The 27,293-nt window shown below is 41.7% G+C and overlaps 1 protein-coding gene across 4 annotated transcripts in view; it reads right to left on the bottom strand.

Moving 5' to 3' along the window:
* The window catches only part of cadpsa (Ca2+-dependent activator protein for secretion a), a 335,946-nt gene that overhangs the window by 118,272 nt on the left and 190,381 nt on the right, over positions 1-27,293 (bottom strand). For 3 of the 4 annotated variants that reach the window (XM_070958180.1, XM_070958178.1, XM_070958172.1), the window contains exons 10-13: positions 25,272-25,380; positions 24,708-24,920; positions 2,018-2,154; positions 1,314-1,501 (exon numbers count right to left, since the gene is read on the bottom strand). In XM_070958180.1, coding sequence (XP_070814281.1) covers positions 1,314-1,501; positions 2,018-2,154; positions 24,708-24,920; positions 25,272-25,380 — 647 coding nt within the window. Of the gene's footprint in view, positions 1-731; positions 903-1,313; positions 1,502-2,017; positions 2,155-24,707; positions 24,921-25,271; positions 25,381-27,293 lie in introns of all 4 variants that reach the window. The other variant, XM_070958164.1, reaches the window with a different exon arrangement.

Here is a 27,293-nt window from a genome sequence, read left to right on the forward strand (position 1 = left end):
CTAAATTCAATTCAATTCAATTCAATATTCCTTTATTAGTCCCACGAGGGGAAATTCCACTATTCGCTATTCAATAAGTATTACATTTGTTTAGCATAAGAATATTATTAACTAACATGTTATGCTTTTTTGCTTTTTTTTCTTAACTTCCCTCCAATTTTCTGAGGGCCCCCTAGCGCCCCCTGGCACCCCACCAGGGGGCCCCAGCCCCTACTTTGAAAACCACTGTATTACAAAACTCAGCTGTTTATTTTAACATCCTTTAAACATACCTGTACATATCACTACACACTTTTTTTATTTACCTTTTTAAAATATTTCTGAACCCCGTGCTGAGCTTGTTTTAAATGAAATTTCATTCGGTGTACACTTGCTGTCTACTGAATGACAATAAAAGCTAAGTCTAGACCTACCTGTTACAATATGACCTAGTGAGCAGCATTGACAATAATTACATTGAAATTGCCAATCTTCTCAAAGATCATGTTTGTTTATGTGGGTCTCAGAGAGGTATCAGTATAAAATTGAGACTGTCTCATAACCAGTAAGAACACCTTGTAGCATGTTCAAGTTAGATTCATTGGGTTAAACCTGATTTGTTTCAAAACTTGTCTGACTGTATCACGATGGTGATTTTGGATCGCTCATAATAAGCGTTGGTTAAAACCTTTTCAAGATGTTTATATTTCCCCATTAGTTAGACTGTACAACATAGACTAGACATGACTTACCTTTTAATTGCTGAGAAAATTTGGGATCTGGGATCCTTTTTCCTTATGAACTCAATGATTTTGAGTTCTCTCTTAGTAGTTTGGGGAGGGAGATCAGGGGCAGAGGGAAACAGAGCTTGTTCAAGTTCAGCCTCAGATACCGGCCAGTTTAACAACTTAGACACATGTTGACTAGGTGTGGTTTTGTGGAATTGCAGGGGTTTGGGAATAGTGGAGCAGGGCCATTTTTGTGAAAATGAACAAGGTAAAGAGGTTATTCAGGGGAAAAAAAAAGAAAAAAGAGATGAAAAGTGAGTGTGCAAACAACATGCAAAATGAAAGCCAACAGACATGCAAGAGAAAACAACAAAATCGAAGGATACAATTCAAAAGTAAAATAAAACAGAGGGGTTGAGGTGTCATATCTACATCAAAACTGTATGGACTGGCTTGTTTGTCACTAATTTGTCATCATTTGCCAGCTCCAAATTCAGTTTTAATAATAAAGTGATATTTTGAGTTCCAATAATTTTAGCATCCAAGGGTAGTTTGTACATGGGGGAAAGGGATGGACATGAGACTGGCCAGCAGTGTGATTTGCACCTGTTTCCATGGACGTGGGAGGCACAGAAGGCAAAGCTGTAGTGCAGCAAGGTAGGGTCGATCATGGCTCCATTCTCCGCCCTCTCCAGAAGGTCACTCAGGTAACATAAATGCCGATGGCATCCTCGAACGCCATAGCGAGCACAGTACTCATCCAAGACAAACACTTGACCGGGACTGAACCAGCCCTGTGGGTAACAAACACAAATACTGTTGTGTGATGAGGTGTTGAGGTAAACAGATGTTAATGCGCACATATAAATGTCATAGAGGGCTGCTAGCTAGACAGCTTTGTACCCAATACTGATATCTTTACCTGTAAATACAATGTAGATTAGGTGGATATATGGCTCTGTGATCTCCTGATTATGACGTGAGTGACTGTGTCTTAGTGCATCCTCAGTGATTCTTAAGGTGTGTTCAGAACATGAAGTAAATCTGTCAAATGTCCAAAAGCTGTCAAAACCCCCCCATAACACCTTTCTGATAGTATAATTAAGCAAGCTGCATCCAACAATTTTGTAACTTTTCAAAATGACAACCCAAATATGACCTCTTTATGCCGTATTTGGTTATGTATGTGGTGGTGAGCGATTTGGCCGGGTTTGAACTTCTCTCTTAGAAACCATGTTTTTCATTCATCACTCAGCTATTTCTACACAGCCTTACACAGTGAGTCACATTGTTATAAAACCATTCCTTACCAGGCAGGAGTAGGAGTCGTTGAGTCTGTGGTCCAGAGTGAGGCGCTGTACCAACTCAAACAGTGAGCCATGGTCAAAGTTACAGGGGTTGGCTGAAATAAACTCATCCATGCCATGCTTCTGGGCTCGATCAGCATCTGTACACAACCATTTACCCATAAAATTAGGAGGCAAACAGAGACAAAAAAAAAAAAAGAAACAGGAGGCAAATATCACCTTGCTAGAAAACAAGAATACATTTTGCCATGACACATCAAATTTTAATTAAAACAAATAATCTTATAAAGTGCCAACAATAAAGCAATACTGTACACACATTTATAACATGGTTCAAAGTCTAATAGACTAAGTATTTAAAAACTGTTCATAAATGTCAGTTTTGATACAACAGCACTCATTAGCTAAGCAAGTGACCACATTGTTATAAATGTGCAATCAATCAATGGGTTATGTATCCAGCACTGACTCCATTATGGTCCCTTCATGAAGACTGCAAGTTTTGACTCTTTAGGAAGGAAAAAGTTTAGGTGGACAGGAAAGTTTTCCAAGCAGCTTTCAGGAAATGACTGCTGTTCTAGAGGATGAAGGTTAGTTCTGAGGTCATTGTCATGCATATTCATTCACTCATGTGTCTACACATCAATTTGAATGTATGCAAAAAACATCAGAACATCCTTTTCTTCTGTGTAACTATATTGATTTTGGTGTGAGTGCTATCAAAACACACACTCTCCAGTGGAGACAAGTTGCAAGACTAAGTAAGAGTTCGTGATTATGTGGAGGGAGGATTACAAACACTGAAAGCAGTGCAACCACAGAATTGTACTGCTGCCAGCTGCACATGTGTGCTTATGAACATATGAGTTAATTGCCTTGCTAAGGGTACTTCATCAATAGTTTGTGAGAAAGGAGAGTGCACTCATGGCATTACCTTTTCAAATTTAAGCAAGCTAATTCAAGCAAATTCAAGATGGCGACACACACAGATGCAGTGGCCTCTCCAGCTCCCACTAACATAAACTTGAATTCTTCCACTTTCACATCATGAGCTAATGCAACAGCCAATCAAAATGCTGCTATAAAATCAAGTGTGTAGCATAAACAATAACAATGGATGACAAAAAGAAAGAGAACCATCACAATCAACAGAAATCAACATGTTTGAGTTTCTCAAGATCTATGGATAAAGACCATAAACAAAACTTGCTGCACAAAACATTGGCTGAACAGTCTCTTAGAGCAGTGACTACCTCTAAAAAAGAAGACAAACAAAACAAGAATCTTCAAAAGCATCTTCAAAAGATTTGTAGTGAGAGCTTAACTGAAATATTTTCCCATTAGTTTCATTAAAATGCACCAACAGTCTTGTGACTGATATTTTAGTAGCCAATAAGAGATAAGCCTTCAGAATTTGGAGTTGCTGTACAGCTTATTAGATTGCTTTTACAATGCTACCACTTATCTGTGCTTTGAATAAATATTCTGCCTTACAACACAAAATATTGCATTGACCACAAATGTGCAAGTTCTATGTTAAGCTACACAGATCAAGAGAAACCAAGGTCCAAAACTGCTTTACTGATAAAACCATTGCATAGTCGCCCCACTATATTCATTAACCCTCCCCATTTCTAATGCCCTTCACTGCAGTGCCATGTCTGGATGTGGTAGCCCCACACTAATCTTGACTATTTGCCAAAAATGCAGCTTATAGTAAAATTTAACAAATTGTCACAACTGTACTATCACAGTGCAATAGGAGAAATTGGGAAATTACTCGGTTGTGTAGAAAACTTCCAGTTGGGTGAATGCTCACACGTTTTGGCTGCCATTACTCATTCTGACCTTTGTTTGCTTGTTTTACACAATACTGGCTTGTTTACCAGATACTGGATCTAAGCTGAGATCACTCACTGGATGAACTATACAGACTTGGTCACGCAACAAATCTCAGAGATGTCTTTGATTGAATAGAGACAATCTTCACTGGTGTCCAAGGTACATTCATTGTGGATATACAGTTTTGGTGGACTGTCTGCACCAATCTGCTCCACCAACATACAGACACTTGGTCAGGACTTTCTGGCATCACTTTTAAAGGCACTGAATACCCTTTGGCATATTTTTTTAAGCTGCAGTATAGTCCAATAGACTTTTATAGACAGCCCATTCTCATTCCCAAAGTGTCAGATGACATAGTATAAACAGCGAGAAAAGTCCAAAGTCAAAGAGGTTGGGGTAGGGTAGACCCTAGATCAACACAGGACTTTCACCCAGGGGACTGGGGTTCATCACTGGGGTAACTTACTTGCCTAAACCTTATAAATAGTATTGCTGCATAAACCTAACCAATTAGTTTTCCTGGCTAGACCTAAACAAGAAATTTTGGTGCCAAATCCTAATTAGAGTTTGTGCGTTTCACTACATAAACCACATGCTTATTATTGTTCTCTGCTATTTTGAAAGTTTAACCAAAACTTTTATATTTATTATTGCTAACCTGACCACAGAGGGCTGCCTGTGATGATGCTATACACTGATCTACCATACCAGATCATTCTTCCTTTGAACTGCTGACTGTCAAGCTATGTCAACCCACAGTCACCATTATTGCTGTTCTGTATAGAACACCCAAGACATCAATATAAAAAAAAATATTAATCTCTGAACTCTAGACTCACCATCTTTAGTGCAATGTCTCATAATATCATCCTAATGGTGTATTTCAATGTTGATTTTGATAATTGGTGTTTATATAGCACTTTTCCAGTCTATCAACTACTCAAAGAGCTTTGCAACACACACTATGGTACAGCTAATTTGGGGTTCAGTATCTTGGCCCAGAATACTTGGAAATGCAGACTGGAGGAATCAGGGATTGAACCACCAACTTTCTGATTAGTCAATAACCCACTCTACCTCATGAACCACAGTGGCCCCAACTCTGATGAAAAGTTCACTAAAAAATTCTAAAGCAACGTTATATTGCTTCAATCTCAGTATGGGTAGCATGGTGGAACAACTGGTAACACTGTTGCCTCACAGCTAGAAGGTCCCCGGTTTGAATCACACAGTGGGTGCTAGTGGTGTGTCTTCCAACTAGTGTTGCTTTTGCTGGCCTATTTTAATTTTAGTTTTAGTCATGTTCATACTCTTTTTAGTCTAGTCGACTTAAAGTCTGAGCATTTTAGTCTTATTTTAGTCAGAATTATCCGTGACTATTTTCGTCTAGTTTTAGTCGACGAAAACTGATGACATTTTAGTCTAGTTTTAGTCAATGAAAATTGACTGCAATTCTATTTAACCCAGTCTAGTAGTATATAGACGAAACCAAAATTTTCTTTCAGTCAAACCCATTTCACAATTCAAATAAGGTTGTCTTACTATTATATTGTTACCTGATGGAGCATGAGATTGACAGGCGGATCGGTGCAGCGGCTGCAGTAATGCGGTCTGTCGTGGTGAAGAAGGAGCTGAGCCGAAAGGCGAAGCTCTCGATTTACCGGTCAATCTACATTCCTACCCTCACCTATGGTCATGAACTTTGGGTCATGACCGAAAGAACAAGGTCCCTGATACAAGCGGCTGAAATGCGTTTCCTCCGCAGGGTGGCAGGGTGCTCCCTTAGAGATAGGGTGAGGAGCTCTGTCACCCAGGAGGAGCTCAGAGTAGAGTCGCTGCTCCTCCACATTGAGAGGAGTCAGCTGAGGTGGCTCGGGCATCTTTATCGGATGCCCCCTGGACACCTCCCTAGGGAGGTGTTCCCGGCATATCCCCCCGGGAGGAGACCCCGGGGAAGACCCAGGACATGCTGGGGTGATTATGTCACTCAGCTGGCCTGGGAACGCCTCGGGATCCCCCCGGAACAGCTGGGAGAAGTGTCTAGGGAGAAGGAAGTCTGGGCGTCCCTGCTCAGACTGCTCCCCCCGCGACCTGGCCCTGGATAAGCGGGAGAAAATGGATGGATGGATGGATGGATGGATGGATGGATGGATGGATGGATGGATGGATGGATGGATGGATGTTACCTTATAGACTCAAGAATACATCCATTCCAGACACATAAATGCTCTGATTCGAATTTACAACTTTACCAACCAAAGCCGGCTGGCTGGCCATCGGTCCCGTTCTCTGTGTCCGTTGTCTGTCGTTAACGCTAACCTACCACAGCTGCATCTTCTAAATAATGCCACCAGTGGGAACTAATGCCGTGACTCTAAATTGCCCCTAGGTGTGAGTGTGAGTGTGAATGGTGTGTGTATGTGCCCTGCGACTGACTGGCAACCAGTCCAGGGTGTACCCCACCTCTCGCCCGTTGACAGCTGAGATAGGCTCCGGCCCCCCCGCGACCCTGAAAGGGATAAGCAGTATAGAAAATGGATGGATGGATGGATGGATGGATGGATGGATATTTAGTTACAGTTATCGTCACGACCAGCATTTATGTTGCGTCTTGTCTCGTTTTCGTCACGTGATACAGGTTTGTTGACGACAATATTTAGTCATAATTTTCGTTGACGAAAGCAACTATACCTCCAACATGCCTTCGGTACCTGCTGCTCGAGGAAAAAAGGGGCCTTTCTGTGTGGAGTTTGCATGTTCTCCCCGTGTTCACCCAGGGTATCCTCCTTAAACTGCCCAACAAAATGGAGGAATTACAACTGCTGTCAGGTAAAAACAGGGACTTTTCCTCATCTGCAGTTTTGTGCTTCATCGAAATGTGGACCTGTGGATTAATTCCGGACTCTGCACTGCAGCTGGCTGGCTTCCAACTCTTCCGCGCGGAGAGAGACACGGAACTTTCCGGCAAAACTGAAGGTGGAGGAATCTATTTCTACACAAACAGCGGTTGGTGCAACGACGTGACTGTGATCCAGTAGCACTGTTCTCCTGTCCTGGAATCTTTCTTCATAAACTGTAAGCCTTTTTATTCACCCCGTATGTTTGCTTCATTCTTTTTGTTCGGCGTTTACATCCCGCCGCAGGCCAACGTGCAGGACGCACAGCGTGTGCTCGCAGACCAAATACTGCGTGTGGAGCAGACCTACCTGGACTCTTTAGTTATTGTCCTTGGCGACTTTAACAAAGGTAACCTCACCCTCGAACTCTCTAAATAGAGACATTTTATTAAATGCCCGACCAGAGAGGAGATTCTGGATCATTTTCTGGATCACTGTTACACCACTGTCAGGGATGCTTATCACGCTGTCACCCGCGCCGCACTTGGCCACTCTGACCACGTCATGGTCCACCTGATCCCCGCGTATAGGCAGAAACTAAAGCTCTGCAAACCTGTAGTGAGGACATCAAGGAAGTGGACCAGTGAGGCTGTGGAGGATCTCCAGGCATGTTTCGACTCTACTGACTGGGATGTGTTCAGGACTGCTACCAACAGTCTGGATGAGTACATGGAGGTTGTGACGTCCTACATCAGCTTCTGTGAGGACTGCTGTGTTCCATCACGCACCAGGGTGAGTTACAACAATGACAAACCCTGGTTCACAGCCAAACTCAGACAGCTAAGGTTGGCAAAGGAAGAGGCCTTCAGGAGTGGGGACAGATTCAAAGAGGTGAAGTACAAGTTTAGCAAGGCTGTCTGGAAAGGGCTCAGGCAGATCACAAACTACAAGCCTAAAGCCCCCCACTCCATTAACGATTGACGCCTAGCCAACGACCTGAACAAGTTCTACTGCCGCTTTGGAAGACAAAGGGACAGTCCAGCAACCATCCCCCACGACACCTCCCAACAGTTCCAGCTCCAGTCACCTCCACCAATTCCCACCTTAAAGGACCCCCCCTCCCAAGCACCACCCACCTCAGTGACAACTCTTTCCATTCAAGAGAGGGATGTCAACAAACTCTTCAGGAGACAGAACCCCCGGAAAGCAGCTGGACCAGTCTCCCCATCTGTCTTGAAGCACTGCGCTGATCAGTGTTCACAGGCATTTTTAACACCTCAATGGAGACATGTCACATGCCAGCCTGCTTCAAGTCTTCAACCATCATCCCAGTTCCCAAGAAGCCAAGGACCACGGGAATTAATGACTTCAGACCTGTCACCCTGACCTCTGTGGTCATGAAGTCCTTTGAGCGCCTTGTGCTCTCACACCTCAAAGACATCACCGACCCTCTCCTGGACCCCCTGCAGTTTGCCTACGGAGCCAACAGGTGTGTAGACGATGCAGTCAACTTGGCCCTCCACTTCAACCTCCAGCACCTGGACTCCACAGGAACGTACGCCAGGATCCTGTTTGTGGATTTCAGCTCTGCCTTTAACACCATCATCCCAACCCTGCTTCAGGAGAAGCTCTCCCAGCCGAATGTGCCTGACTCCACCTGCAGGTGGATTACAGACTTCCTGCCTGACAGGAAACAGTGCGTGAAGCTGGGAAAACACATCTCCGACGCAAAGACCATCACCACCAGATCCCCTCAGGGCTGTGTTCTTTCTCCTCTGCTCTTCTCCCTGTACACAAACAGCTGCACCTCCAGTCACCAGTCTGTCAAGCTCCTGAAGTTTGCGGAAGACACCACCTTCATCGGACTCATCTCTGATGGCGACGAGTCTGCCTACAGGTGGGAGGTTGACCATCTGGTGACCTGGTGCAACCAGAACAACCTAGAGCTCAACGCTCTAAAGACAGTGGAGATGGTTGTGGACTGCCCCCATCACCCTCTGTGACTCCACTATTGAAACTGTGGAGTCTTTCCGCTTCCTCGGAACTATCATCTCCCAGGACCTCAAGTGGGAGCCGAACATCAGCAGAGGATGTACTTCCTACTAGGGATCGACCAATTATTGGCCTGGCCGATAATATCGGTCAATATTCGGCATTTTTTCAATCATCGGCATCGGCCGTTTTTTCCACCCATAATCGATAAAATTAATGAATGTATTTTAAAACGCGCTCCTTTGACTCCAATGCAGCTGTCTCACTGCTTGAAGTCACCACTCTTGGCTGTGTAACAATGTCCCGCCCACAGCCCTCACTGATTGGCTACATGGCACAAGTGAGTCAGTGACAGCCAGTCAACACTGAAGCCTCTACACGCAGTGCCACGGACAAGGAGAATCAGATGACTGCTCCGGTGATCCAGCAGATGCAAGGCAACAGAGTCAGTCGAAGTTGCAATAAAACCCTCGATGATGAAGTTTTAAAAATACTACAACCTTATGATCAATTTCAGTGATAACATGCAAGCCCAGAGTTGACATTTCACCAACCTAATCAAAAATTTAAGGTCTTTTTTTCAGTGTTCATAAAACAAACAAACAGTATACCGTATTCATTCTAATCCCTCTAAATTTTGACACCAAAATTTTAATTTTTGCTGCAAACGAATATCGGCTATCGGTTTCACTTGATTATTAATAATCAGTATGGGCCCTGAAAATTCCATATCGGTCGATCTCTACTTCCTACAGCAGCTTCCTCCTCAGCTCCTCCATCACCATCTGGTACGGTGCTGCCACTGCCAAGGACAAGGGCAGACTGCAGTGTGTCATTCGGTCTGCAGAGAAGGTGATCAGCTGCAATCTCCCGTCTCTCCAGGACCTGTACGCCTCCAGGACCCTGAGGCGTGCAGGAGAGATTGTGGCTGATCCCTCCCACCCTGGACATAAAATCTTTCAGACACTCCCCTCCCTTGCGTTACATTAATGCTCTGCTTGGACTTGCTTTTGAAAAAAACAGACTGCTTCTGTTAAAAAAAAAAAAAGCAGACGTGTATATATATATTTATATTGTTATTTTTTTTTACTTATTGCTATATTTTCTACTATTGTTTTATTTTTTACTTATTGTTATATTTTTTACTTACTGTTATATTTTTACTCTTATAATAGCTTCTTTTTAATAGATGTGTCATGCACCAACCCCACCAAAGCAAATTCCTCATATGTGTAAAATCGAACTTGGCAATAAAGCTTTTTCTGATTTCTGATTTAAATAACCCCCACTAAAAACATGCAAGAAGATCACCACATGACCAATGGTGACGAAAGAAAAGATGGGTCCCCGGGCACCGCTGTCGGCGGGAAGCCGGCAGCCCACTGCTCCTGGCCTGCCGCGGAGGATCGACAGACTGAGGATGGGTCAAACGGAGAGAATTAATTTCACAAAAAAGCATGGCGTGTGCATGTAACGTGTGTGGTGCATGTATATATGTGATAATAAAAAGTATCTTCTTCTTCTTCTTCTTCTTCTTCTTCTTCTTCTTCTCGACCTCTATCATTTCTCTATTAACCTCCATTATCAACTCTCTCTCTACTGGCACATCTCCCTCTTCACAGAAGGTTGCCATAATCAGACAGAAAATTTGGTTTAGCCTCTAGTGACAAAAACAACTACTGGCCTATTTCCAAATTACCATCTCCAAAATTCTTGGGTAGAGGGTAGTTACATCTCAGTTCCACATCTACCTTTACAACATTAATCTTTTTGGACAATTCCAATCCGGCTTTCACCCCAAATATAGCACAGAAACAACCTTGGTCAAGATGACCAATAACATCCTCCGTGCATCTGACTCAGATCTACTCCTCATCCTCTATGACCTCACCACAGCCTTTGATAGTATATGCCATTAGCTCCTCATGTATCGTCCAGCCAACATTGGGGTTGGTGACGAATCAGTGGTTTGACTCCTGCCTTTCGCAGGTAGGACACATTTTGCGTAGATTCAGAATTACTGGTAAGAAAGCTCCATAGTTCAGCATGGAGTTACTCTGTAAGAAATTTCCCTGTTACATTACAGTAAACTACAGGCAGCTACAGTCGCCAGCAAGAAACTGTTCTATTGTTCTACTATTCTACAATGTACCTACCGTAATCTATAACAAGTTTATTACTGTAAAAAGTCTGCGCTGTATAATTTTTACCTTTACAGTGCAATACTGTCAGCTGGTTTGTTGCATGATGCTATTATTTCAGTGTTCCTACTTTAATCTCCACAGTTCTGTAAAATGTATTATAGAACTGTGGAACAAAAACCTAAAAAAAATGCCAACACAGAAATGTCTTACAAAATTAGTCTTTTATTAAAGTCAATGCTGTATCCAACACATTCAGTAACTGACAAATTTAAAATAATTTCATAAAACACAATCCATGAAAACACCATTCCTCATGCTGAACAGGTTCTCAGTCTGCATGTCCTAGTCCATGTACCCTGTTTCTTTTTTTCTTGAACAATGACAACAAGACATGTCTATATCACATTACATTTATTACATTCAGTAGCCAATGCACTTCAAACAATATAAGTATTGTAAAATTCAATCCGCAAGAACAATTAATCATGTCAAACAGGTTTACAACTATTTGTATGCAATTTACATATCATACTAAAAGCACCCTGCCTTCAGTAGCCACCTTTCATGAGTTATGATCATGTGCACTTGAAAGCAAGTGCAAGAACAAGCCTGGAACTGCATAAAGGAGACAACTGGAGTGAACTATACTGAACTTAATAGAGCATAATACTGAGATTTGGTACCTTGATATTAATATGACCATCTGGTTGCAGTGTTGGCTATTCCTTTGTGAAAGTGAGGTCCTGTGTGGAGTTTTGTTTTGTTTTTTTTTTCATAAGGACAGCCACATGCAGATCAACAGTTGCTTCTTGGACATCAATAGATCCTCTCTAGGGGTTTATACTGTAATAACACAGAGAGCACATATTTGTTGTGGTAAGTCAAGACTGTCTGTGCATTCACCCAATAAAAATTCTAGGGTGTTTTCTCATGATAATAACCTCTGTCTCTCATCATTATGATACAATGATCTCATTTTTATTAACTATTTTATCACTATGAAAAATGAAACATGATTACAAGTTTCTCTGCCCCAAATGGAGAGAAACACAGCATGGCGCACAGTGCAAAACTTGAAATAGCTCAACAACAAATGGTAAAATGGAGGCTAGATTACAAATTAACAAATTGACGTGAGTTAAACGTGAATAACCAAGCTAGCTAACTCTTAGTTTGTTGATTGTGTAGAAATCCAATCCCGTTGCTGTGAAAATCAAATAAATCGACATGTTGCTGGTATCGTGGTTCAACAGAAAGATATGAAATAATGTCCACTCAGCAGCGAAAGGGGAGATGCTAGCTAATGTTAGCTGAAAACATCTGCATGCATGCGAGCATCATACAGTTAACACAAAAAAGAAAAGCTAATATAATTTACAAAATGAGATAACAGGGTAACGATGACTTTGATAAAACCACAGTTACCTTGTTAAGTAAAGCACAGGACCAGGATGGATGATGCTGTACTGTGTTTGTGTCCAGGAAGAGAGCAGCCCTTGGTGTCCGTCCACTTTGGTGCTGTTAGGTCAGAGTACGGTGAAAATTGTCTTCTTCAGTTCTCTGTCTTCTTGTTATTCGTCCCCTTTCTATTAATATATTTCGTTAATAAATTTAATGATCTACAACACTTTACGGCTATTTTTTTGTATCTTTACAATGACTGCATACTAAGTGAGGTGGTCGGACTAGATGCTACACGACATTGCTCAGATGAGAAATGGGGGACTGAAGCAACAGTAGCTTGTTGATAATATTTTGTTCCTCTGAGGCCAAGAGCCTTGGTGTTATCCTGGACAGTACCCTTTCTTCCTCATACAAAGAAAGTCTTCTAGATTGCCTTTTTCCACCTGCGAACATCTCTGAACTATGCCCTGCTTGAACACACTCACACACTTAGGTCACATCACGCCTTGACTGCTGCAATGCAATCTTGAAAGGCTTCCCCAACAAACTTATTCACTTACTGTAACTCATCCAGAACTATGTTTTACTGCTGATCTTATATGATATACTGTAAGGTGACCTTGAATGATTAGAAAGGTGGCATGAAATAGAATGTCATCACCTTCACCATATCATTTTGCGGGGTTTTTAGGGGCTGTAAATCCATGCAAACCTGCAGGTTGACTCCACTAGGCTTTGCTGGGGTACAAAGAGAAGGGGGGCACCTTCTCTGTTTCTTGAATTTGGGATTTACATGTCAATACTGTAGCAAATCATGCTGAGCCAATGTTGCACCAACTCCAGCAGTGTTTTGGATTAGATGCTAACTAAAGACAGCAATTTTTATTTGTCATAACAATATAACTTCATACTATCCACTATTCTGCCAGTTGGTCACTAAAAATTAAAGCCTCGGAGGGAAGAATACAATCCAGGTACAATTTACGAATATAACGAACCCTAAATATAGGGTGTCTCCCCAGGGTATGCAAGTAAAAAAGCAATAAAATCCTTAGTAGAAGAATACTAAAACATTTACAACACATGAATTAATCTATGCCTACACTTCATTAAGATCTATTTGATGTCCCTAAGCTTCTCTTTCCTAAAATCATCATCACTTTCCAATCTGTTGCAAAGATCAAAGATATGCATTTAATGCACAATAAAAGCAAGTTTTCTTTCAGTCTAATATACACAGCACAGTACACAGTCATGGAAAAAATTATTAGACCACCCTTGTTTTCTTCAATTTCTTGTTTTGATGCCTGGTACAACTAAAGGTACATTTGTTTGGACAAATATGATGATAACAACAAAAATAGCTCATAAGAGTTTAATGTAAGAGCTGATATCTAGCCATTTCTCATGGTTTTCTTGATAATAACCAAAGTTCTTACATCAATAGCTATGGCATTGTACTGCCAAAAACAGTGCTTTTAGGCATTCCATGTTTTCTTTTCTGTCTGTTAGTCACATGATACACACAGGAGTTAGTACTTGATTGCATAACCACTGTTTTTGATGACTGCAGCCATTGGTCTTGACATGTTCTCCACCAACTTCTGACATTGTTCTGCTGTCACAGCAGCCCATTCCTGTTGCAAAAATTCAAACAAATTTGCTTTGTTTTTTGGCTTGTGGTTCTCCATTTTGAGTTTGATGATGTTCCACAGGTTTTCAATTGGATTTAGATCTGGCAATTGAGCAGGCCAAGGCATGGTTCGAATGTTCTGGTTCTCCATCCAGGCTTTAACTGACCTTGCCGTGTGGGAAGGGGCATTGTCTTGTTGGAAAATCCAGTCACTTGAGGCAGGAAAGAGTTTATCAGCTGATAGAAGAAGACTGTTTTCAAGAGTAGCCCTGTACGTGACCTGGTTCATTCGTCCTTCACACAATTGCATTTGACCTGTTCCACCCATACTGAAACAACCCCAGATCATCACTGATCCACCCCCATGTTTTACTGTAGGGGCAAGACAGTCTGGTTTGTAGGCTTCTCCAGGCTTCCTCCTAACCAGTAAGTTGGCTGGACTGGGCATCAACTCAAAATTGGATTCATCATTGAAGAGAACCTTAGCCCAATTATCAACAGTCCAATCCTTGTGATCCCTAGTAAAGAGTAACTGGGCCTTCCTCTGCCTTTCATTGATGAAGGGCTTCTTCCGTGCCCCGTGTGACTTCAGAACAGCTTCAAGAAGTCGGTTTCCTGTCCTTGCTGAACAAGTCACACAGTGACAGTGCCCACTCATTTTTAAGGTCGCTGGAGGTCTGACAACGATTCCTGACACAGGAACAGATGAGTGCATGGTCCTCTCGTGAAGTAGAAAGATGTTTCCTGCCTTGACCAGCTAGCAATTTGGTAATACCATGTTCGGCTTACCTTTTCTTGGTGTAATGAAGGGCTGTCTTGGAGATCTTCAGTTTTTTTGGCTACCTGTCTCTCACTCATGCCAATTTCCAGGAGTGCCAAGGTGACTGCCTTTGTGGCATCACATAATTCTTTTGTTTTAGGCATTATGTGAAAGCTGACAACTTCTGAATTGTGCTATGGCTTGAATATAAGCAGGGAACCACTCTAGGCTTTTGCATGTGCAGTGCTGCTTATGACATGAAATGGCCTCTTATATACCCTGGGAATACAATTAAGCTTAAGCATGTCATATAGGACATAAAGTATTATGGAATCAGATGCATTTTTTGTCGTGCTCATTATATTGTTCAAGTAATATACCTTTAGTGGTATCAGGCATTAAAATGAACAAGAAATTGAAGAAAACAAGGGTGGTCTAAAATAATTTTTTCCATGACTGTAGATACTTTGACACCAACCAATATTCCTAACTATCTGACCACACAGCTAGCATGACCATATAGGCAAACTCTAAATGAAAATTAAGGTTAATGTTTTAGAAACACATTTTGACAAAACATCTTCAACAAGTTTAAGTCACAGGATTATGCAATAATGCAGAAACCAATACATACTGTACAAATTCCAAAGCAAGTAATTACATTACCAAAAACTGACCGACATTGCTGCTTTCACCTCTGTGCACCACTGCGCCCAAAATCACACCGTTTTACTATAATGCATTTATACTTACACTTGAGTGTCCGCATTCTGTCCCATCAGTCAGGACAAACTTGGGACAAATGCGAATGAAGGTTATACTGAGCTACACACCAATCAAGACATTCTTCAGCCAATGTCCTCTTCACTGCCTAACGAAGGCACCCCAGCTGTCAATCAACAAACAAAACAAAGAGCAGGATGCTTGGAGCTGATTGTGTTCCCTCAACAAGTCCCCCCCAACCTCCCCCAAAAATCTAAAAAGGTGACATTGCGGTGCCCCTTTGGTCTGTAACTGGTGGCCTGTCACGTCTGTTTGATGTGAGTGAGCAGGAATGGAGACAGGAGTGCTGGACAGTAACATGCACTGACATTAGTCACCCCCGTCCGTCTGGGCTGAGGAAAGATGGCCCTGACAGTGATTGATGGCTCCTATTCATTTATAGATCCAGAAAAGAGAAACCGGGAGGCAGCGGACACACTGCTGGTCCTGGGTTTGATGGTCAAAAGCATTTGGGGCTATTAGCACGTGGCTTTTTTGTGGACTGATCATGAAACCTATCTAGGTCTTTCTGTCACTACACTTGTGAAGATCTTCACTTATGTCCTAATTTTGTCACAGTTTCTGACAGTTAATTTATTTTCAAACTCAAACCAACTGTATTGAGTTTTAAAGTATCAACAATGAGTAGGGAGATATGTGTGGGAGTTGGGAATTTCTCTTAGTTCAGATTTAGTGTCTAAATTCAACTGTGAACTGTGTTGTACTTATCATTAGTGAGTTGTTTCTGTAGAAATTGTGGTGGGATTGTGGGTTATTAAAAAGGTGACACTTAGCTGCTTGAAACAGCTGGGAGTTGAATTGCATTGCTTGAAAATTTGGAAGCTGGATTGTACAGCTTCACATATAGCTGGAATCTGAACAGCATTGCTTGACAGATGGCTGGGAGTTAAACTGCATTGCTGCCTTCACAATGTATGAAGGAACAGCTGAAGGAGGAGATGGGATGATAGGAAAGTGTGTGTGCATGTGTTTGCCTGTGTGTATAAAGAAAAAAGTCATTGAGATCTTCATTTTGAAAGGTATCAAGGCTCATGAAGCCTGTTGGCTTTTATTTTGAAAATCTGTATTTGTGTACAGGGTGTGCTCGCTTGGACACAAATGTACACTTCATTGACAGAGGGAGAGAAACTTCTTGTATACTCTGTGGGGACACAAAAAAATAAACCAGTTGTCACTAAACATTCTAAGCATTATCTGTTTATCTGTTTGTCTGTGTGTGTGTGTGTGTGTGTGTGTGTGTGTGTGTGTGTGTGTGTGTCTGTGTGTGTGTGTGTGTGTGTGTGTGTGTGTGTGTGTGTGTGTGTGTGTGTGTGTGTGTGGTTCATACGCGCGCGCACGTATCTCATCACTTAAGAGTCGTACTTCACTTTTCTGTGTTGAACCAGCATAGGGTCTTCCTCTAACCTTCACCAAGCACTTTGACTTGTCTAAACAAAACCACAAAACCCTTAATTGACCTTTATCTGCCAGAGACATGTTGGAATGAAATCCAATGAATTATGTTAGCAGTGTTTTGCAGATCTAGCAAGGTTAGCATGAACATTTCATTGTTGAAATAAATCCATCATCAATAATCGATCATCACTGAGCCTGTAAAACCTGTTAGCATGTATACTGTATACAAATGTAATTTATAAACGACAGGGCTGTGGTTCCAGGACTACACTTCTATTTCACACTGTTCATATAAGTTCTAGCAGAACCAGGATATCCTTCTTTGGATAGAACAAAAAGCATCACACAACCTATGATTTCATTCAAGCTACAGAATAATTAGAATCTTGTTTTACGGCACTAAAATGTGTCCAAACAAATAAAACCATCAGTCATCACAAAAAGAAACCGAGTAAGCTGTGAAGATCCAGTTCACCCCTCAGCAGCTGAAAACAAATCTCTTAACTGTCTTTGTTGTTACACTGTTTTAATATAGTTTATTTTGATTTGGGATGGGGATGGGGGTGACATGATGTTATATTATTCATTGCACTGATCCAGGTGCGAACTGACAAGAAGCTATTTGGTAACATTGACTGATTGCTGCATGATTTAATTGTGCAGCAAACTCATTGTATTATTCATGGCCTGGCACTTTTAACGTGGTAATTACCAGCTGCTGGGACTCAGTGGGACTCCAGTGGTTGTGTCAAAAACAGCTCACTCAAAAAATTCACTTACACAAACGTTTGTGGTGAGCAGGAAGTTTTTCATTTCTTGGGTATGCTGGTCTGCACCGATTTCTGTTTGAGTGTTTTGGTTGGCTATTATTTTGTTCAATTTTATGCCTTCCAGCATAGGGTTTTTACAGTGTCTTACTAACTACTTACTAACTACAGGAAGTAATTTGATAATGCTTCATTTATGAGATAATATGTGCAGTAGATGTCATAGGCCATGTTCAGACTGACTTCAGCTCAAAAAACACAACCCTCTCATTTATTTGAATGGTTAGTTCAAAAGGGCAAACAGTCATCATTATCTTTATTATGCAAGATGCAACATAATTGGATAACTGATTCTAAGATTCTAAAGTGGATTAGCTATGCTGTAATTTTCCTAACTTTCTTGGCAAGAAGGATGGATCATATGCCTCACAGCCAGGCACAGGAGAGAAAGAAAAAAGGCAAATTTTGTTTTGGCAACTCGCAAATTAACTTGTGAGCAATCAGTTGTATAATCTGTGTGGATCAGGTCTGTGTCTCCTAGCCCTGTTTGGGTCCAACATTTCTCAGTTCTGCATAGGTCCAGGTCTCAGCTTTCAATTAACGGATGGGTCCAATTTGCTTCCAGGTGTTTTTGCGTTTGTGCAAATATCTTTGGACCTGTGAAGAATTCTATGTGATGGGATGTCAACGAGGGGGCTCCAGCAAAACAATGCAGGGTCACTTGAACCAGGCTCAACTTTTGCTGCAACGCAGCATCATCTGGTAAAGGACCATAATTCTGCTATTTACCTTGACAAAACACAGTAGTAACATAACCAGAGTTAAATCATGTCAGTACTACAAACCACTGCAGTGTTGTTGCATCTAATAAGCCTTTAAACACATTAAAACAAGTTGCTCCATCTGGACTGGTCTCACCAAAAACGATGTCCAAAAAAGTGTCCCATGATGAATAGATAATCATGGCACCAAACCACACACGATGTAACGTATGGCAGAATTTCTGATTCAACACTGTGATGGAAAAATGGTGGATAAAGGCTGTTTGTTGACTTTGTAAAAGTCTACCTCAGGATCCTATTGACTTTTTTAGCAAAGGCGGCATCGGATGAGCAAAGCTTCTCAAAGTTGAAACTAATTAAAAACTATTTGCGCACCTCCACGTCACAGGACAGACTGTGTGGACTTGCCCTGCTATAAATTAAAAAGGACATTGCATCCAAACTGGATTATAAAGGTCTTATTGCTGAGTTTGCGGCCAAGAAGGCAAAGAAAGTGACTCTGATGACATGATCAGTTTCTGCGCAATTTATGCATGGTGAGTCTGTCTTATTTGTTAGAGTTACAGTGCAGTAAATATCTTGTGTATAGTTGTAATGAAAATGAACGTATATTATGAGGGAAAAGTGTCCTAACCTACTTCTTTAAAATGTCAAGATGCCAAAAATAAAGTGACTGAGCTGACTTGATGTAAAGCCACTTGTTGCACAGTTGATTTTTCCCCCCTTTGAAATGAATAGCAAAAAGTCATAGCTGAGACTACAGTATGTATATGATTATGCTGTATTATTCTCCTTAATAAAAATGTATTGCAGCGGGATTATGCGTGCAGTAGAACTAGAATAGTTGTGTCCGTATGACTGTTATTCATGCAAATTTCAGCCCATAACAAGCTAAATAGTCTGACTGTAACTGCTGCAAGATATCATTTTCTGATGCTTATTAAGTGCATTAATTGCTAGATGATAGATTGGGTAACTTCAATTGATTTATGCTGAACATTTCAATTATCCTATCTTATCATAAATAATGAGTTCAGAGTTCAGTTCAGAAGGCTCCTTCTGCTTTCATATATGACCAAAAACATCCATGAATAAGAATACACCACATTTGAAAAAAAAATGTATAGTCTCATCCTAAATTAGAGGATAGCAGCCATCACATAGTGTTGAAAAAGTAGACATGCTATTAGCTTTGCAGCAATGACAAACATGAAATCCTCGAGGGAAAAAAAAGAAAAAAAAATCTTCGAAATTTTATCCTGACCTACAATGCAGTGCTTTAGTAGGCTGATCCATAACACATGAATCTCGTTAATCCCTGTTGTACAGATGGCAAACAGGAGCACAGCCAAAGCAAATCATTTCCACATGCATGTTAAATTACATAGAAGTTAGTATATTTTGTATTTCTGTCCTCCAACAGAAATAACAAACACAAAGTTATTAAAAGAGGAAGAGCAATGGACAACAAAAGGAGGAAAGAGAAAGAAAGGGAAAGAAAGCACTTACCCTTTAATCCAGCTACAAGATAGCAGGGTCAGGGTTTAGATGAAGGAAGAAAGAAGAAAAGGAAGAAGGAACAAACAGAGAAACATAAAGACACACAGCAAAGCCACCAACACTTTAACACTACAGCAGTTCTACAACAAAGAGCGAAGCAGCACACAGAGAAACAGTAACAGTTGAAAACATGTACAGTACGTGACCAGGAAGAAGACAAGTAAGGACATCATTGGCTGATGTCAAATGTTGGGAAGACAAGTGTACAGTAAGCAACAGAGTGAGACATCAAGCACAAGAAGCTATGAGCGATAAAAAGAAGGGCTCCAAACTGCTTTTCATTCCAATTAGTTCTTGTTTTGTTGTCATTATTTATATATATATAAAGATGACAGGAATGACTATATATATATAGATATATATATATATGAAAGAGACATTGAGTCACTGATGCACCTCACCAGGATCTACAGGGAAGAAATCAGGATGTCATTCAATGTGTCTAAGCATGGAGAGGGAAGGTGATTGGAACTGAAGTTACCAGAAGGCAGGATAGCAGACATATAGGACAGCTACAAGTCCCTGGGTATCCCACAGGCCAATGGGAAGAGAAAATATTGTGGAAGACCAAGCCCCCCATGGGATGTGTCACTGTTAGAAGAAGTGGCTGATATCAAGAAATACAGATGGAGCGGCCTCGAAATTCCCCTCCAGGCCAGAGGCCATCCAGCTCCCAGCCGGCTCCCAGCCGGCTCCCAGCCAGCTGCCAGCCAGCTACCAGTCCCCCCCTCCTCTTGGGGGTGTGCCCAGAATCCACTATAAACACGCCTCTTCATTCAATTGCAGGGTGTCACCAGGAGATGGCGTGTCCCTCACAGGAACACATCTCAAGGGCAAAGATTTTTACTCCACTACATTCATCTGCTTTAGTAGGCTTATTTGTACTTAGGCAGTCACAGTTACTCAACTATTTTACGTTGATTATTTAGATCAGCTTAGAAAAATATTTCTCGCACAAAGTCTTAAAAAAGTCTTAAATATGTGTTTCCATCAGCCTGTTTTAATGCATATTTTTGCAAACAGAAAATTCCTAAGTTTTTCTCTTACAATATACTGTATGAATGTTTTTGTGATTGTTGCGATCAAAAAAAAAAAAACTCATGTAAAAAAGTTGTATATAATCACTTCCTATATGATAATAACCATACTTCACATTACAGAAACAGTCGAAAAGATTCAGTTCCCATCTTAAAAAAAAACAAACATTTTTAACTTGAGAATGAGAAGTATCAGCTCAAAATTACGAAATCATGTGGCGGAGATTTGGGGCAGTTGGTAGTGCCTCCGCCCTATGTATGAAGCTCTCTGCAGCGGCTACGGGTTCGATTCCGTCATTCAGCCTTTTGCTGCATATTATCTTCTTCGAAAAAAAAAAAAGTTACAAAATCATTCCTGAGTCATAAAAGTGATGTAGCTTTACAAAACAGCCTGTGACTCCAAGAATAAACAGGCTCCATCTGTTTACATAGAGTTTGCTTTTGATAATTATCAACAAAAATGATGACCTAATTTTACTTTACATGCGCTGGAACAGAAACAGAGCTGCAGGAGCAGAGTGCGTCATCTGGAGATTCCAGGGCTCGCCTATGTTTTCTGCAACAGGCGCGCGGCTCTCGGCAAAAATAGACCAGGAAGCGGCCAGGAGACAGTCATATTAGTATTGGTTGAATATGCGCTAATTTTTGCGATCGCAAGATTTCCTGGTCGGACTGATAATATACATTTTGATGCATGAGGGAGGTGGGAAAGTTGGCTTATCCATAAATGTAATTAAGTGTAATGGAAACATTTAGTGAAGTCTATAAAGTAGCCAGCGACACAATATTAATATCTGTGGCACAAATTGATTTTTAATTACTGGGGGTACGCGCTCCCCTCAGCCCTCCACCTATTTTACTGGCCATAGCTAGTCTGTAGGACAGTGGGGGCTGGGAGCCTGTTTGGCTGGCGACCATCCATTGAGTGTGAACAAAGGATACACTGTAATGCAAATAATGACTTTTCAGCCAACAACGCGGCCGGCTCGACACTACACATGCCTGACAGAGTGACAGACAGGAGAACATCATGACGCCCGTGGTGATGATGCGCGATGTGTCAGTGAAACTACAGGTTTACTCAGCTCTGAAATGTGCCGGGAGTTAATCGCTTCAAATGCACAAATGCAGTGAAGTTCACAAACCACCAACAGTTTATAGAATAGGATGGACTGTCTATCAGTGGCCATTAGAGCAGCTCTCTAATAATTAAAATAGATGTCACACTGTGCGGAAGAGCTTAATAAGTTAACAAGAGATTTGGCCACAACAGCTGAAACAATGAAACAATTGGATTTATACTTTATCCAAAATCGGGGTGCAATATTGCATGCCACGGATTAGATAGATACAGAAATCATCATCTGAGAAATACTCATGATACTGATTTCACTGTTTATTGGCCGTTTTCATGTGTGTGTGTTAACTGATTGGCCAATAAAAACAAGTAGATTGGCCCATCTACATCGGCCCATTGGCCCTGTATGCCCCACAACATTGTTTTTTTTCATGGGTCTGATTGGCCCATTAGGATTATTCATGATTGAATGTCGGTGTCCGGCGGGGGATGAGGCTCGCTGGCTGCGGAGGGAGAGTTGATGTTGTAGTAAGAACCTGTCTGCCTGGTCTAACATGATGAAGTCATGTTGAACATTTCTGTTTCCCAAAAAAACATTTATTTGAGGTGCAGCGGCACATAATTAATATCAAACACGAGTGCACAACGCCTGACGCAAAAAAATGCATTCTTGGTGCGCTTCTGAGCACTATGTTTACCCGCGACTATAACTTTTTTTAATGGTTACTGTTTATATTCATTGCGTGAACAGTCTGAAAAAAGAGACAGAGACACAGAGAGGAGGACACAGACAGTCACACAGACAGAGTGATGAAAAAGATCACTGATAATTAACTACGGTTTATTAAGCCTATGATGTTAAACATCGCAGTGCGTAGTGCGAGCCGTCTGCGGCGCTCCGCAGCCGCCTGTGAAGGCGAACGAAATCTGGAACCTTTCAGCTCAATGACATGACTTTGAAAGCACCAAGTGACTTGTTTTAACGAATTTCGTTAGATTAAAATATGTAGAACTGTAAAATATCACTTCCATGAGGCTGTTCAGTCAGACATTAACAGATCACAGGCTGAAAATTGGCATTTCATCCTCCCGTCCCTCCCTCCTCAGCGCACTGTAAATGATTTCTGTCCAGTAATATACAGTACACACACATACAGGACTCTGCGTATTGCTGGTAACCGCATCAAATAGCAACCCGCAAATCTAAAATGCGCTACAAACAGGAAACCCACCAACTGAAAAGCAGAGTGGCTCCGCAAATCAGGCAGAGTATTAAACATTTAACTGTTTAGCAGTTCAGAATGCTAGAAGAACGCGACGCACAACTTCTGTTATTCACAATTAATTTTCTGGGCACAAATCACTGGGCACGCGGAGATGCGCTGGGAGTCTCTCCAAAGGTGGCGAGAGATGTGGAGGAAAAGGCAGGATGGGCAGATGAGCAGATCCAAGAAGTTTGTGAACGAGCACTACAATAATGTGGATGATTAAGCATAATTATATTTAAAAAACTGCACAGGGTGCTCTACTAGACAAGCAGTTTTTCTTACAGCAGTGGAGGCTATGTGCAGATCTAATGAACGACTCAGCAAAGCTGACACGGTAATAATGACTGCTCCTCCTGGTGGACTGATCGAGCGAGTGTAGGTAGTTTCCGCAAATGGAGCTTAGGGGCGTTACGAGTTGGCCCCGCGCCGATGACGTCATCGTGGGGGATCTCATTACAGTCACGAACCCGCCTACTGCAGAGCAGGGACCGGTCACGGACCCACCAGGGCCCCAGCATGAAATTGGGGGAATTTCGAGGCCGCTCCATCTGTACTACCAGCGCCTAGAAAAGACCAGGCAGAAGGACAGCACAGAGACTCTGATCATGACAACAAAAGAACAGCCCCTAAGCAACAGATCCATAGATGCAGGGGTCTACCACAGCAGACAGGATCCAAGGTGCAGGCTGTGCAAAGATGTCCCTAAGATAGTTCAGCACATAGTAGCACAGTGTAGGATGCAAGATAGGACTTATAAAAACAGACCTAAGATATTGTGGGACATCAAATTTCGGATTGACAAGCAATCGCTAGCTAGTGGTTGACAAGGAGCAGAAGAGGGGAGTTGTGATAGATGTGGCAATCCCAGCTGACGGTAACATTAGAAAGAAAGAGCACAAGAAGATTGAGAAGTACCAGGGGCTGAAGGAACAACTGGAACAGATGTGGATGATGAAGTCCAAAGCGGTCCCTGTGGTAATAGGAGCATTAGCGACTGTGACTCCCAAACTGGGAGAGTGGCTCCAGCAGATTAGTGGTACAACATCTGAGGTCTCTGTCCAGGGGAGTATAGTCGTAGGAACAGTTAAGATACTGTGCAGAATCCCCTCTGGTAGTAGACCCACGCTTAAGGAAGACACACTACCCCATGCGGGTAATGTGGGGGTGACATTTCCATACATTTATATACATCCATTCATGTACGCTCACACACTAAGGCTACGATAGGAATGTCTTCATGTAAAATCATTAAATGGAGATCTTACTGTTTAAAATGTAACAGTTATATAAATCCAGGCTCAGATATTTTTTTCTAAAAACTGTGATCATCTAAAATGATGCTACATCATCACCGTGTGTGGTGTGGCACTCTCAAAGACAAATAAGGATCTGAGAGTCAAAAACTTACAAAACTGAGATATGGGTGCATCAAGCTGTGGCGCTGTGCCTCCCCTTGAGTTGAGTTTCTGGACCTGGGTGGGAGGAACTGGCTTGTGTGACTGGCCAGTAGCTCGGTACATGGCCTGCACCCATAGAATCCGGTCCTGCTCATCATCACTGGCAAAGATCACAGTGTCACCCTCTTTCACAGCATTGAAGAATGTCCGACCACCATCTAGACCTGAAGGATGGACAGAGTACTCAATTTAACAGGATCACACATTCCATATAAAAATGACACAAATAGACAAAAAAAACCCTTTTAGAAATGTTTAGTAAGTTGTCCCACTGGAACAGGTGCAACAAAACTAGTAGGACAGTGATGGAAATGTCAATCAAGCACAGTTTGTCCACACCCACATCATATTCAGAAGAGGTCTACTTACACAACATGCGTGAAAACACTTGAGAAGGTAGACTAAGGGTGTGCAGGGGCTTTCACAACAAATTTGCACTTCAAACTGCGATGCGTGTCCTTCCTCAGCATTGCTTGTTGTCACGCACTGCATCTGTGTGATACGGTTGCTGTTACCTGACTGGGGGTCAGTGTAGTCCACAGTGTAGCCATCCAGTTGGAGGAGCTCCACGGGCTCGGCCTTCTTCTCCCTGTAGCTGCACATGGCAAAGGTGTACTGACTCACCTGTGCCAATCACAGAAAGAGAGGAAATGTTCAGTCATGACAGTTTAAATACTGCGTGCAGTCATATATGCACAGCTGGTAACCACACCACCAATTCCTTTCTCACTGTCTAGTATCTACTATCCATTCATTTTCTATGCCGCTTATCCCTTTCAGGGTTGCAGGGGGGCTGGAGCCTATCCCAGCTGTCAACGGGCGAGAGGTACACCCTGGACCAGTCGCCGGTCACCAGACGACAATTCACGCTCACACTCACACCTAAGGGCAATTTAGAGTCACCAATTAACCTAATGAGCGTGGGAGGAAACCGGGGTACCCGGAGAGAACCCAAGCATGCATGGGAAGAACATGCAAACTTCACACAGAAAGGCCCCGCCCGACCTGGGAATCGAACTGGCGATCTTCTTGCTGTGAGGCACGCGCACTACCTGCTGCTCCACCATGCCGCCCTAGTATCTATATAACATCCATTCAATATGAAAACAAAGATAAAGAAACATGTGTTTGTAGTAATTATTAGGGGTTGTGTTGCTGCTGTTTGGTGGCCGGGAGTTTAGGGGTTGGCAGACATGCATGGATGTTATTACTGAATTTTAGAAGAATTAGACATCACCTTAAACATGAAGTGAAAGATGTAAGGGTATAATTACATTTTCTTCACATAACATTTGTTTAGCTCATGCATTTATACAAAGCAACTTGAAGAAAGTATATTCACACATGTGGATACAACCCAATAATTGCAATAACACAAGTACATCAACTTCACCAGATCTATTGAACTGCTTCAAATGCCACGTTAAGAAACAATAAGAGATAGAGAAGGAGCTCTGCTTTTTTGTTTGTTTGTTTGTTTCTTCAATGAGCCATCTGAACAGATGAGTTTTTTGAGTTTTTCAGTCTATGACGGAATATGTATAAAGTTTCTGTTTCAATGAACACCAGTTAATACTAAAGTCTTTTCTTTACTTGCACAGCACAATGAAGCTGCCTTGATTTTCAGGGGTCTTTGTGTGCTAACATTTGATAAATAGCACTGCACACAAAGTACAGCTGAGGTTTTGCGGGTATTTGGTTATAAACTGAAGTCCGCGACAAATTTAAACATTGACCTGATGATGGTGCCACATAAAGTGTCACAGTTAGTACACGTCATCCTGAAGGAAACATGAATATGTGCAACAAATTTCAAGGCAAACTAAGCAACAGCTGTTGCCATATCTCAGTCTGCCATTCCAAGAGCCAGCATGGCTAAAAACTACATATAATCATTGTGATTTTAGAGGTTATAAATAACTATTTAGATGTGTTTCTTCCATATAAAGAGATGATATTGATAGCTCAATTTTTTCAGGATTTGAGACATAATATTCATCCTCCAGAGAAGAGAGAAGACCAACCCTTTCCAGTCCATATGCTACCCTCAGGACAATCTTGATGTTCCTAAGATGAAGACTAACCATTTCTACTAAAGTAGAAAACAGAAAAACAGATGCTTGCAAGACATACAGCCAATAAGGGGGGACTAGAGCTGTGTTTCAAAACACAGCCAGATGTGACAAATGAAACACATGCAAACAATTCCATTGTTTCTGAATCTTTATCAAGTCCAGGTCTATAGGTGAATTAAAGATGATTAAATAAACTTAGTTGATTGGTGTTAGATTGCAGGTACTATCCCCAATGGAATAATTATAATGCATTTAGCGACTCCTTGGCATTTCCTCTAGTGACACCGTCGTTCAAAACTCCACTTTCAGACAGAAAATATGACATATCTTACAGACTTCAATTTGATTGATCACATTCATACACCCTTTTTATTTTGGACACTCGTATGAGCTTTCATCCAGCACCTCTCTCAGACTGACCTCACTCACAGCATAATGTATCTCATTTGGCATATGCATTTA

The sequence above is a fragment of the Chaetodon trifascialis genome, chromosome 3 (genome assembly GCF_039877785.1).
Source record: "Chaetodon trifascialis isolate fChaTrf1 chromosome 3, fChaTrf1.hap1, whole genome shotgun sequence".
NCBI classification, from domain to species: domain Eukaryota; kingdom Metazoa; phylum Chordata; class Actinopteri; order Chaetodontiformes; family Chaetodontidae; genus Chaetodon; species Chaetodon trifascialis.